Genomic DNA, 14,826 nt, shown 5'->3' on the forward strand with positions numbered 1-14,826 from the left:
CTGCAAAGCACAATATTTATTTCAAAATCTTATTATATTTACACAGTTTCATTTTGCATATCTTCCAGTGTACAAGTATTTCTGAAGGGTGCTTCACACACGCACGTTCTAAAAAAAACTGTCATTCGCATTCGCATTTACTTTTATTTCATTCGCTTTCATTATCATCCATTCCATTCATTCATTAATTCTCAAGCCATCAAGCACAGAAAAAGTACCTCGGTCCCCAGGTGCAAAAAACACGCTTTGTTTTGGGAGCGGCACGGATTTTGTGAAAATAGACAAACCTAAAAACTAACGTTTAACTAATTTTAATTGATTGTGATTAATCGAAAACTCTTATTCCATGGACACAGAGGAGAATGTGTCCGCGGTCGAATGTTCGCCACCGCTTAAGCAGTCAGATGGGACGGATGATGCCGGCAGCAGTCAAGCGTTGTCAAAAGAAGCAAGCTCCGGCCACCCGAACGGGAGATCGTCGGACGAGGAAGAAGGTATGTAGCTAGACAAATAAATTTCCTGTACTAGCTTTGTTGCATATTTTTACATTGTATGAATAACATTCAGTGTGCTCAGTTAGTTGAGGTAGCATTAAGAAATTTCACACAAAACAACCAACATTTTTACCGGAGTTTACCAGATCGCTCAATGTCAAAACTTCAGTTTAGTGCAGATAATTTCAAGTGCTTCCTAAAAGCTAAAAGTACCTGGAAAAATGATGGGTGAGTGTGATTGAATAGCCTAACAATCGATGTCCGCTAGCTGTGGAGCGATTTTTATTTCATTTGCTTTTTTTCTTGCAGGCAAAAAACGACCTGCCGAGTACCAACCGGAAGTAGGTCGGCATAAGTTGCAAAAGTTGAATGAAATAGTTTCCATCAATCCTTGCTACATTGATGAAAGTTTTAAAAAGAAGTTCAGCGAAAGTTGGTGCCGAAATGAATCACTTCGGGGGAATGATTACGAGCTAAAGAATCGCCCATTTCCGCTAGCAGTTTTGCAACGTTTTCTGGACGAAGACGAGCAAAGTGCGAAGCTTACAAAGCAACTAGAGCAAGAATTTAGCGAAATGGATTGGAAGCGCAAACAAATGGATTTGTATGAATTCTACCAAACAGTTGATCTTTGTGGAGTTCAACAACCAACTCTTGCTAGCTTTTACAAATTGTTGAAGGAAAAGTTGCTTCCCTTGATGCAGGATATCACAGGGATTAAGCTCAGCCATGTTTCTGCTTCCTGTTCGATGTACAATGCTGGGGATTACCTGCTGGTGCATGATGATCTGCTCACGGATAGGAGAATAGCGTTTGTTTTTTACCTTAGTCCGTGGGAAGGTCACCGGAAATGGTCCTCGGCGCATGGCGGAGCACTGGAATTGTTTAATGCGGATGAGAACGTATTGCCGATATTTCCCGTGACAGACAGCATCTACCCGCAGAATAATCAGTTGGCTTTCTTTAAGGTGTGCGACAGGTCCTTCCACCAGGTTGCCGAAGTGACTACTTTCGAGTATCCCAGACTAACCATAAATGGATGGTTTCACGGGCCAGCCGATGAGTGCAGTCCACCTCCATCTTCCATTATAATAGATACGCACTATTTTGATCCACAACCAGAGGAAATGCAACTGACCGAATGGATCAATAATGTTTATTTGATTGACGAAGTTAAGCACAATATTCAGAAAAAAGTGGAAATGTTTTCTGAAGTTTCGCTAGAAGAATTTCTAATGCCAGAAATATTTTCGGTTATGGTTGAAACGCTTCGCACTAACGCCGACTTACAGTGGAGCATCAAAGGACCGGCGCACCTCCGAAAATATGAAATTCTAAATTTTACTTCTATCAAATCCGGACCGCTGGCTGACTTGTATAAGTTGTTCTGCAGTCGCGACATCTTCCGGCTGCTGTACGATTATACCGAGTTGGACTTAGCAGGTTCAAAAGTCAAATCGCCACAATGTGCCATCGAGCTGCAACGCTGGCAAAAGGGCTGCTATACGGTACTGGGTGACGCTTCATCCTACTCGGACAGCACTCTGGATGTACTGTTCTATCTGAACGCACAGGACAACGTCGGGGTGGTTACCTACCTGGTACCGGAAGGCGAACAGCACCCTAGCAGCAATTCGGACGACCAGGACGAAGACGATCCGGTACTGCTGACTGTCTATCCGAAGGATAACGTTCTGAATGTGGTTTATCGTGCCGAGGGAACGACCAAATTTACAAAGTACGTGTCGCGGAACACGTCTCTAGAGCAGGACGAACAGCACGACGGTAGCCATCCGTATACGTACATTTTGGCCTGTAGCTACCGAGAGTAATGTTAAATAAATGTGTTGTCGTGAAACACATGATTGAGATTTTTTTTTGTGACGTTTTCCGAACCTCCGTTTCCATTTTGTGCAATTCTTGATTGAAAGTGTTCTTTTATCTGCTACTTTAGTAGTAGTGAAACCAAATTTGTTTAGAAATTAATTTCGAATGCAATTGAGAATGAATTTTGATCTGAAATTTGTTGTACAAATCCCAATTACATGACTAACAACGAAGCAACAAACAACCAAATCGAATCCAATCATATTAATTTCTGTACTTATTTTTTACGTGTTCGTAATATTTCAACAGCATTTTTGACATTTCCCTAATACATCGCACGTTTTCTTTCCGTATATTCCTTTAGTTTTACCGTGAACATGCGGAAAGAAAACGTGCGATGTATTGGGGAAATGTCAAAAATGCTGTTCAAATATTACGAGCACGCCCGCCATTATGGCTCGTAAAAAGCTGGGTAGGCAGTAGACGACACCGATGTTTTTATGGTGTTGAGAGACTATAACCTTCCAGACCTTACATGGCAGTTTGACGAGGACCTAAATGGATATCTACCCAATAACGCATCTTCTGAACAAGAGACAGAACTAACAGAATCCCTATTGTCTGATCGACTGCTTCCAGTTAATCAGTTCATAAACTCACGTGGACGGTGTCTAGACTTAGCCTTCGTCAACGTTCCGGATAATGTGGAATTAGTCAAGCCTGCAGAACCACTATTACCTGTTGATTCTCATCAAATTCGGTCCTGCTTGACGTCCACAGTGGAATGATTCCATGGCCTGGAATTTCAGACGATGTGACTTCCACGGGTTGAATAATGTATTGCCTCCATCGATTGGCGGCAGTATCTAGTGGGAGACTCCGTTGATTTGGATGTATCAACCTTCTATGAAAAATTGCTTGAAATCCTACATGCATATGTTCCGCGTGTACGTCTTGCTCGCGACCGGTGAAAGCCTTGGTGGACTGTTGAGCTCCGCCATATGAAAAAAAAAAACGCTTCGCAAAATGAGAAAACGCTACTTCAAGTCGAAGACTACAGCCAACCTCAGCTCTCTTCGTAACATGGAAGTTGCGTACAAGAATCTTCTCGAAAGAATTTAAAGCATAATTCAGCATCTTTTTGGAAGTATGTTAAGTCATTGAAAGCAAGCCCTAGAATACCGTCCAATATGGAGTTCGGTGGAACAATTCCAAGTACGACCACAATTCGTTGATATTTGATATCTGATATCTACATGAGTGTTTTGTTCAACGAAGTTGAGAATAGAAATCAGGTTGATGCTATTTGCGTCGGCTTTTCTAAAGCGTTTGATGTACCACACAATTATGCTATTCATCACTAGATGGCTCCAATCATATCTTACAAACCGTAAAGCTTCACTGTGTGTCAACTCAATATGCTCCAGTGAATTTATCATCACGTCTGGTGTGCCACAGGGAAGCGTACTTGGTCCACTCATTTTCGTTCGTTTTGTGAATGACGTGTGCTCCCGACTAAAATCTTCGAAACAAATGTTTGCTGATGACCTCAAACTATACAGGACAATTTCATTGGACTTGGACTGTCGAGCTCTGCAAAATGATATTGACGTGCTTTTGCATGGTGTCAAGAAAACGGTGTGAAAATGAATATATCAAAGGGTAAGGTCCCGCCGTCTCGTCTCAATCAACCATCATCAACCACGTTGGTAGCAAATCGCTGGAACGCGTTAACTCTACCTGCGACCTGGGAGTGACAATTGATTCGCAACTGCGGTTTCACGAGCATATTTCATCCACAGCAGCAAAAGCGTTTGCCGTGCTTGGATTCATTCGAAGACAGACAACTCACTGTACGGATGTGTACACTCTGAAGACACTCTGCTCATTGGTTTGCAGCATCTATTTATATAACCTTATAACCTATTTATATAAGAGGCTTATGTCTGTACCAAAAACCAGCACTCTGACAGGACGTCATAAGAGGTTTATCGGTAACTGAAACAGGCCCCTGACAGGAAGTCATGCTTTCGTAGCAATGGGTTGTATTCTCAGTCACCTCAGTCACTGGTTGACTGCTGGACTGCTCGATTGCTCGACTGGTTGACTAGACTACTGGACTGGCCGATTCGATTGCTCGATTTGATTGGTCGACTCGACTGCTTAACTTAACTACTTAACTACTCGATTCGACTACTTGACACATTTGTTCGACTTACTACTCGATCCGACTGCTCGACTTAATTGCACGATTGAACGGCTCGACTGGACTGTTCGATTCGACTGCTCGACTGAACTGCTTGTCTGGACAGCATGATTCAACTAGACTGCACGACTCAACTGCTTGACTTAACTGTTCGATTCGACACTAGACTCAACTGCTCGATTCAACTGCTTGATTCCACTGTTCGACTGGACTTCTCGACTCAACTGCTCAATTCGACTTGTCTACTCGACTCAACTGCTTAACTAAACTACTCGATTGGACTATTCGGATTGGTTGCTCGACTCAACTGCTCAACCCGATTGCTCGATTCAACAGCTCGACTAGACTACTCGATTTAACTGCTCGACCTGACAGCTCGACTCAACTAACGACTGGACGGCTTGATTCAACAGCTCGACTAGACTACTCGACATAGCCACTTGACCCGACTGCTCAACTCAACTGCTTGACTTAGCTGTTTGATTCGGCATCTTGACTTAACTACTCGACTCAACTGCTCGACTTGACTCGACTGCTCGACACAACTTCACGATTAACTGTTCGACTGGATTGTTCGGCTTTACTGCTCGATTCAACTGCTCAACTATACTGCTCGACTCAACTGTTCGACTTAACTACTCAACTGAACCGCTTGACCCGACCACTCGACTAGACTGCTTGACTAAATTGTTCGATTCGAGTGCTCGACTCAACTGCTCGACTGGACTACTCCATTCAACTGCTTGACTCAACTGGTTGACTAGACTGCTTGACTGAACAGCTGGATTCAACTTCTCAACTAGACTGCTCAATTCAACTGCTTGACTTCTACTTGATTCGATAGCTCGACTTAACTTCTCAACTGGACTACTCGACTCAACTGCTCGACTGGACTGCTTGATTGAACAGCTGGATTAAACTGCTCGATTTGACTGCTCGACTCAACCGTTCGACTCGACTGTTCCACCCAACTGCTTGACTCGATTGCTTGATTCGACTGCTCGATTCGCCTGCTCAACTTGATTGCTTTTCGCGATATCATATTATTGGTCGGTGTTAGATCATACCGGACCAAGCCACAAAATTTAAAAGAATGAGTTAATGAAGCAAACGATCAAGAATTTTCTAAGCAACATTTTACTCTAATCAGACTACATAAATGTTGCAAACAGCCAGAGTTATAAGATGACTTCGAATGCAGCAAACTTTGAATGCGTTTTTCTCGAAGTCATAGTTTGTCACTCGGTTCTGTTTGACTTAACATCGACCATATGGATCTGTTCGTGGCAGACAATGGACAATTCAGAGCCACTCACACAAAGGAGCCATTTTGCCCATCTATAGAATCAGCACAGTGGAGATAATGAATAAAAAATTCATATAAATAAAATCCAATGCGGTGTATGTCGTTAAGTTGAAGCGAGTGCAAAGTCAATTTATCCCCTACGCACTACGAGAACTCCCAAGGAATGACCCAGTAATCTTACCTGACTACTCTTCCCGTGGCATGCTTATTGGTTTGGAAACTTTATCAGCACGGCGAAGAAAACTCCAGCAAATGTTTGTATTCGACATTATAGAAGGAAATATTGATTGTCCTGAGTTGTTGCAGCAAATCAACTTCAACGTCCCTCGGAGAAATCTGTGAAGTTTTCCGACCATTAACTTACCCGCCCATAGAACCAGTTATGGACATAATGGTATATGACCCATTACCCTGTAACCTAACCTGTCTAAGAGCATTTAATGTAGTTAGCAATTTCCATGAGTTTGGTATGACGAAAATCACTTTTAAAACTAGAAATATCAAAGACAAGAAAACAAATCAACAAATTTGCCCGGGACAACAAAAAGGAAACGAAGCCCGGAAAGCATTCATCGTTCAAGAAAGAAACAGAATACCATCAACTTCTATCTCGTTTGCATTTCTGTCAAACCGGCACAAGTAGAGATGCCAATACCGGGAGGTATTTTGAAAACCGGTTTTTCGGTATTGATAAATGCAATACCGGTAAAACCGGTAAAAGTTAACTCTTGCAAACTATATTTAAAAATCATATGATTTGAAGAAGATCCTTCCATAATCAACGATACTCAATTTCTGTCGTATAGTTAATTGACTAGTTCATTGAAAAATAATATTTAACAATGCGAAGAGAATTTACCGTGTCATCTTTTAAACGAGAACAAATTTCAATGAAAAACTTCCGGAGGTAGAGAATCTTCATTCGGTGTCCACAGAGAAAGAAAAAACAATTCCTAGTGATAAATTAGAAATGTAGCGTAGGAAAACCCATGTTCAATAGCTTTTAATAAGCTGCTTAGATACTGACATTTACGATAAATTATAACTGAAGGTTCAGTTGATTTAGTTCCTCTGCCTGCTCGGATTCTGAGTTTATTCCAATTTTATTATTAAAACATACTTGATGCCTTGAAGAATATTACAAAGTCATTGCAAATAGTGCGGCTAATTATAAAACGAATAAATTTAAATATACGAACTCTCTCTGAAATTCTACCAATACAATAACTCGAACAGCAGTTGTGCGATACTTGAAAGGTGGCCCGAGAGTAGTTTTTGAGTTCGTAGGTCGTAGAGTTTGCAATTTTTCCGGTACAGCAATTCGACAGCAGCCAAGGCTGGTTCCAGCACTGCGACAATTTCTTATTTCTTCATGAATTCGTCATCGCTTAATTAAAGCGTATCCTTGTTTCTCAGCAACGAAAACAATTCTCTACAACGCACTATGAGATATCAGGCGGACAAAAATCAGAAAACTAACTTTCACTAATCCTTCTAATGAAATTTTCTATTGATAGTAAACACTTCAATTAAGAAAAATCCAAAATAGCAAGTCTCTATACGATGTTGTTTCTGAGATAGAGGCTGTCAAAGTTGAAAAACGATCTGACATATATGCTTTTTGCCATTAAAACACGTTTGGTTTCAAATCAATTTTTGAACACTATTTTCAAAGTTAAATCTTATGTATTATATATCATTAGAAAGGCAATGAATTGAGCTTTCCGAAAAACAAATGGTTTAGACAGCTAGAGCAAAAATAATAATCATAAAAAGAATGAGAAGAAGAAAAACATGGAAAAATAAGAGAATTTTCTGCTTTGTTAGACGAGAACTTTTTTTCTCCAGATATCTCCAGGTTAATTCCACATTCTGGGTTCAGTCTCAGGTATATATTACCAAATTATGAAAGAATTACGTGCCACCATGCGCCACTCTGCGAAATATAGTGTTTTGAAAATTTCTAGTCACTAATGGGAGATTTTAGGACTAAATATATTTCCAGCGAATAACACACACACCACACACACACACACACACACACACACACACACACACACACACACACACACACACACACACACACACACACACACACACACACACACACACACACACACACACACACACACACACACACACACACACACACACCAGGGGGAGGGAGTCACCATCGAGATTTCCTACTTACGACATTATTGGAACTATGAAGAAAACATGCGCCCCTCCTGCTAAGTTCATCGAAGAAACGTCTTCGAAAATTTAAAATTCCAATCCAATTGATTGGGCTGAATTCTTAGACCTATGACCTATTTTAAGATCTATCTTCTAGATCTGTTGAACTTATGGGCCAATTTCGGTAAATCTTACAAAGTTTATATGGGACGAAAGTATTTTGCAAATGAAATATATTGTGTGAAATTTGTTTGCGCCATCTCAAAGAAAACGTTGGTAGACAATTGATTACTCGAATGCATATCTAGAAACTCATACGTGTATATATAAATTCATGCATACATACATACATACATACATACATACATACAATCAGACATTTGTCGATCTCATCGATCTGAGTTAAACAGTGAATGACACTCGGCCCTTTGGGCTTTGCTATAAAGTCAGATCTTCTACCGTGCGGCAATTTTTCTTCTATTTTGGGTTCCTTTTATGATTTTTTGATGAGTTTCAACTTAAAACCAAATTTTTTTGAGTTTGGCCACTGGGAAAAAATAATTGAGCCGAAAGACCGATTTTGAAATTTTAAGGAATAAGGGACTTTTAACATTTTATGACCGCCATCTTGTCCAATATAAAAAACATTTATGCATTTGAAGACAGGATTTACAGTCTTAATGCAAAAAAACAGATCGAAAATCGGTTGAAAATTGATCATAAAACGGCGATTTTACAAAGTCATATATTAGTTTTTCGCATATGACGAAGGCAAAAAGTTAAACCCTTTTCAAAATATGTTCGTGAAATGTTTGCAAATGTACTCTAAGAACATATTTTAATAATACAAACTAGGAAAACATAAAAAATCCTAAAAAGAATTCGAAAATATTTTTGTCCGCCTGCTTGTATGGAAATCCCCCATAGTGCAGCGTGTATTGTTGCAAAGGTAAAAGCTCCCGTAGACCCTTTCCTAAAGAATCGAAATCAAGCATCAGCGGTCCGGTGGAAGTATCATCCGTAACCGGATTCTGGTACTTCATGACGATTATCGACGAGCGGCGACTATTCGAGGTACTGCACGCTGTTCCTGTTGAGAGAGAAGCAATGGAAGCAATGGTCAAAGTTCAAGAGAGGTTACCGTTGTAGAAAGCATCAAGGCGCAGTACTCGGCGGCATACAGTCCGCAGCAAAACGGTATAGCAGAGCGACGAAACCGGTATCTGGTCGAGATGAGCCGGTGCCTACTATTCGATTTCGGGCTGAACCTGTACTATTGGGCGGAAGCATTGAACACATATAACCATCAAGATCCGTTCCAGTCACGCCATACGAGATACGAACTGTGGAATGGTCACAAAGCTAACATCGGCCATCTCCGAGTTTTTGGTGCCAGTGCTTGGATATACATCCCGGAGCAGTAGAGGAAAAAGCTAGGTTTTAAATGCTGGAAGCTGGCGTTCGTGGGATATTACCAGTATCATAAGGTGTATGGTTTCCTGGACAGTCACCCGAAACGTCACGTGATGATACCAAACGTGGAAGCCACTGTCTCTACCACCTGGAAGGAAAACCGTAGGATGTAAATGACCTTTCAAAAAGAAGCAAGACTAGGCTTTACGCAATTCGGACGGACTGCTACAATGTTTTCGCTCCCGTTGCTTGTCAATTTACGCTTCGAACCTTCCTGTCCATGAAGTATTCCACCACGCACACATTTTTTGTTTTTTTGACATTAGCTGGGGCCCTCGCTGAGGCTGTTTGCAGTAGGAATAATATCAAAAACATCAAATATCAAACTCCAGGATCCTCTCCACCCCTCTTCGCTCCCCTCTCACTCCTGCATAACCGACCCGCAGCTAATGTCATTCTTGGTAGTGACGAAACCGCAAATTACTTCATTGCCGGTCAAGACAACATGATGTTACTACACATGGGCATGAAAACCGCATGCTTGCACGATGAGCTACGAGAGGAGATATACATGCGGGCACCACCTGGTTTCAAGACGGATGGCGACAAGGTTTGTCAGTTGAAGCGCAGTGTCTAACTATAGACTGAAACAATCGGCACGGGGCTGGAACCTGAAAATTGACAGAACATTCAAGAAGATTAGGTTCCAGCCTACCGACACGGGTCGTTGCCTGTACGCAAGGGCTCAGAATGGTACCAAAGCTTGGTGAGTAGTTTGATATACGTCGCCCAAGTAACAATGCTGGTTTTTTTACGCACTTACGATGGTTTTGGTGGCTAAAATTGGTCATAAAACAGCAATAAGAGCGCAATAAAACTCTAATTGTTACTTGGGCGGGGTCAACACGCAGCCAGATATCCGTCTTAGCACATCACTGCTGGGGAAGAAGGTATCCAAACCAACTAACCGGGACTGCACAGAGGCGAAACGAGTGCTGAGATACCGCTATAGACAGGCGGAGGCGAAGCCATAGAATGCTTTGTCGACGCTGATTGGACTGAAGACAAAGGAGACCGCAAAACCAACTCCGGTGACCTGATCAAATTTGACGGTGCGCTGGTGAGTTGAGGTAATTATAAGCAAGCCTGCGTTTCGACAGAGGCCGTGTTTGTTGCACTAACTTAAGGAAGCTGCTATGAATGCGAAAACTTTTGAAGGACGTCAACGAGGAACCTGTCTATCCAACCGTCGTTTAGGAAGACAACCAACCCTGCATCAAGATGGTGTAATCAGCAGGTCTGGAAAGGAAGTGTCCAAACACATCGACACGAAATAAGTGTTCATCAGAGATCTTCGCCAACAACGGATCATCGACCTGCAATATCTAACGACCAGCGTAATGGAAGCCGAACTAATGATCAGCCCATTAGAGTGGGTGAAGATCGGCATTCGAGGAGCTCCGGAGGGCGACCGTTGACTTTGTTAAGAAGGAGTGTTGTGTGCAAATCCCAATTGCATATCAACGAAGCAACAAACAACCAAATCAAATTCAGCCCTAGCAATCTGTGTATGTTGGAGTGAACAATTTTTTCTTTCGCTAGTCAGCAACTGTTCAAACCAGATGAGAGTATTTCAGTCCCACTACTGCTATCACCCTAAAATTATAGGTAGTATATTATTTGAAACAAATTGTGTATTTGTACAGAACATAACAAATCTGAACCGACAGTCGCAACTTTAGCGGGCATTGCCAATCTTTTTGTGTGACGGAAACTGTTCCAAACTACCAATTAATTTAATTTCTTTAAAACAATACTTCTTGACTCTATTTTTATTGCTCAGATACTATCCACATCTACGCTACGCTGGCGTTCATCGTCGTCATCATCGTAATTGGTGTGCCCATGTGGTGGAAAACCACCGAAGTGTACCGTGTCCCGCTGCCGTATGCTGAGATCGAGGCGTTAGGTGAGAGCCCCATCAGGGCCACCATCAGAGTTGGACTATTTGTAAAATCTGCAGAACGCCGAGACGTTCTGTTGTTCGAACTGAGCAAGAAATTCGAGAATAATTGTAAGTACTTGCGGTGGATAGGAAAAACCATTCCTGGTGGTATTCTTAATTGCTCTTTGTTTTGCTTTAGTCGTATTTAATCTCCAGTTAGAAGAATTTTTGTTGGACCCAGCCGTTGTGAACTCCGCTAAGACTCCAGCTGCCCTGGAAGCCGCTATCCTCAAACGATATTCCTTTGGCGCGGGTGATTTTGCGTTGATTGAATGGAGCACATTAAAAGATGACGTTCTGGTAACTTCCGAACGCTCAGCGTTTATTTCCGAAAGTGCTAGTAAGCTTTTCCCTAAAACACTTCAAATTTTGATTAATACTATGAAGAGTTTTTCACAGCTTCAGTAAAAATTTATCAAGTGCTGACATCATGGATACTGCAAGAGTACAAACTTAAGGCTATTCTTGGATCAAAAAATATGCAGACGAGTAAGGTTCGACAACTGCGCTTGAATACGGCACCAATGCAGCCCCATTACGATGTGCTGATTTCTGTTTTCAATCCACGTCCCGACAAGCAGAAAGTGCACTGGAATGTGCGACTGGCTGCAGAAAGTAAGTGCTAAAGTACAACACCTAGCAGTAAACTCACCAAAAACTAAACTGTATTGCAGATTACATTCAACCTTTCTTGACGGCACTAAGCGGCATTTCTAATTTTACCATCAAAACCCAATGGATCTATGAGGTAGAGATTCAGCAGTATCCTCAGAAGCAGATGCCGGATCAAACGAAATTGGGTCGACATTTCGTGATACCGGAGCTTGCCTTGCCACATATTATCACTTCGTTCGAAAAGAAGCTTGGCAACCAAATTACGAACGATCCCGGTATCCATTTGGTTGCGTACGTGCCCCCGTGTGAACAGGCTCCACTCCGTATCTACCGAAATGATGGCCTGCGGGCAACCATGGCCAACGTAGAAGCATTTACGTCCGCCAAATGGGGAGGTATTGTGTTTGCAAATCCGGCGGAAGAAGTTATCAAGCGTTGCTTGGACGATCCCGAAAACTCCGAGGTATTCGTTAGCTCGCAAGACGTAATGCCTGTGCTGTTGTACCAACTCCGTAAGATATTCGATTTGGAAAACAATGTTAGTTAGGAAGCAACCCAAAAATAAAAGCATTAAGCTAATCATTATAATTTCTTGCAGATACCTCTGTTAGACTGTACTATCGCACCGTATAACTCTATCGAACCGCGCTTCTGGGAAGTCGACACCTTTATCCGGTCGAACACAATTTACAGGATACACTCCGCCACTCTGACTCTGCAGTCGCTCATTCAGCTTCTCGGTGGAATCGAATACATCGTTATAAACGACGAAGTTGGGGAGGCAATCAAGGACGCATACGATCGAATTCTGTTGGCAAAAGGGCACTTGCTGGAAAACAACCTACCGAATGCAGCCGAAGAAGCGAAACTGGCGTACATTTCGGCCGAGCGTGCCTTTTTCGATCCGAGCATGCTGGCACTGCTGTACTTCCCAAGCGAACAGAAATACGCCATCTACATTCCGCTCTTTTTACCCATTATGATCCCGGTGGTTTTCTCCTTCAGTACACTCAGCAAGTTTTGGCGGAAACGCTTCGGCAAGGGTGGCGACAAGCAGAAGGCTGATTAAACGGAAGGTAGGTTTTTCTTTTATAAATAGTACAATAGGACTGCAGGCGCTAGTGTATGAACTTCCTAACCCGAACAAGTGTATTGAACAGAGAACAGAATAGTGTTTTTAAATCCATATTGATGCTAGTGTTATGGGACGATCACAAGTGGTTCTGAAGATGCCTTGATCTGGTCGGAACATTGGATGTGTTGATTTTATTTTCCTATTCCTATTCAAACTTTCTGCATTGCTTAGAGGTCATCAAAAACTCGCGTCCGCATTTAGGCGGCAGGACGGTTCATTCCAGGGGGCCGGTAGTTGGTGCTAATGACGCGGCTGTTGATAAGAAAATTGAAATAAAATTTGAAAGAAATTCGCTTTAGATTGGAACTTACACTCTGTTGGCCGCCGGAATAGCCCAGCTGAGAATCGCTCCTGGTGACCGTTTCAGCGCAACCCGTGGGAACGTGAAGCGAGCAGCTTCCTTGCTTTCTTCGCGATCGTCCAGCAGTGTTTCCAGTGCGTCTTTGTTCAGCATCATATCTGTGGATTTAGTTAGAACTATATTTGCACGCTCAGGTAAGTTAGTTTCATGAATATAGAACCCACTTTTGTACATGTTGACATGTGTTCGTTTATCGTAGCCATTGTGAAGGCTTACATCCGCGAAGGAAGTTATCGGAGTACGGAAGAAAACTGTAACACAAAAAGCTCATATCATTTAATTTAGTACTATAGCAGGTTTTTAAAGAATTTTGTTTTCTACTGTAAATCTTAGTCAATACAGCAGGTCCCTTAGTAAATTGTAAATTAAAAATTGTCCAAAATTGTTGAGAGTCTGTAGGATCGTTGCACTTGTCTCGTAATTGTACCGTACTCTAATAATCGGTTGCGAAGTCTGTCGATAAAGAAGGGTTTAGTCTTAAAGACGTTTGTACTCAAGGCTTTGTTTTGAGTAATTTTTAAAATAGTGTTCAATGCAGTTTTTCATTTTCTGCACTAAAATAAATACAAATTTGAACCCTGGTCTTGTAACAAAATATATATCTGTGTCACATCGGCTGTACTGCTGGGTTCTTATCCGGAAAATATATTATCACTACGAGTAATTAAGATTGGAGGCTTCAAACATTGAACATCTAAAAACAAATTGCCTTCGAACAATATAAACTTTAATTCTTGGAGCACAGTACAGCACAGCAATGTGGGTCAGTTGTTAGCTTATTCAATTTTATCAAATAAATAGAGTGGATATGGCAGCATGCAATATTACCCATAAATGTTACCAGATTTAGCCCTACACATTACATTTAATTTCATTTAAACATACGATAATACATACACAGTTTCGGTTGTTCGAGTTCTTCTGCACTGATCATACTAGCGAAATCTTCCGTTTTATCGAGCAGTAAATCTGGTAGTAAGCAAGCACAGAAAAGAATAGGAGAAGTCTTAGTAATCCTTTCACTCGGTAACACAACTTATTCACAAGAGGAAATCAAAAAGAGAAAAAATCACCTTTGTACATATTAATACCATCCGGGGTGGGAAGAGCGGTCGGCTGACAGTATGCGAGTACCATCAACTGCAGGAGTCCCCCTACCCAGAGGAATATCCTGTTTGTTTCCATCTCCGCCGCGGAGATAGGATTTGCACTTCGGTTTGGCTGCTGCACCAAACTTCTATCACAATACTGAAGACGGAGCTATGAGGGAATGCTTCTTAAATAGTTCC

The 14,826-nt window shown here is 41.7% G+C and overlaps 2 protein-coding genes across 2 annotated transcripts; one reads left to right on the forward strand and one right to left on the reverse strand.

Annotated features, from left to right (window-relative positions):
- The first annotated feature begins 207 nt into the window (after positions 1-207).
- On the forward strand, positions 208-13,220 carry LOC128735829 (GPI transamidase component PIG-S). The gene is made up of 6 exons (XM_053830316.1): positions 208-494; positions 11,265-11,495; positions 11,566-11,766; positions 11,826-12,041; positions 12,101-12,579; positions 12,640-13,220. Exons 1-6 carry the CDS (start codon positions 347-349, stop codon positions 13,108-13,110), a joined length of 1,746 nt encoding a protein of 581 aa, XP_053686291.1. The 5' UTR covers positions 208-346; the 3' UTR covers positions 13,111-13,220.
- A 145-nt stretch (positions 13,221-13,365) lies between these two features.
- LOC128732840 (uncharacterized) lies at positions 13,366-14,722 on the reverse strand. Its single transcript, XM_053826244.1, has 5 exons — positions 14,611-14,722; positions 14,435-14,506; positions 13,702-13,788; positions 13,488-13,635; positions 13,366-13,428 (listed from the first exon to the last, which is right to left on the reverse strand). Exons 1-5 carry the CDS (start codon positions 14,720-14,722, stop codon positions 13,374-13,376), a joined length of 474 nt encoding a protein of 157 aa, XP_053682219.1. The 3' UTR covers positions 13,366-13,373.
- Between the last annotated feature and the right edge of the window lie 104 nt (positions 14,723-14,826).

The sequence above is a fragment of the Sabethes cyaneus genome, chromosome 1, assembly GCF_943734655.1.
Source record: "Sabethes cyaneus chromosome 1, idSabCyanKW18_F2, whole genome shotgun sequence".
Taxonomy (NCBI): Eukaryota; Metazoa; Arthropoda; class Insecta; order Diptera; family Culicidae; genus Sabethes; species Sabethes cyaneus.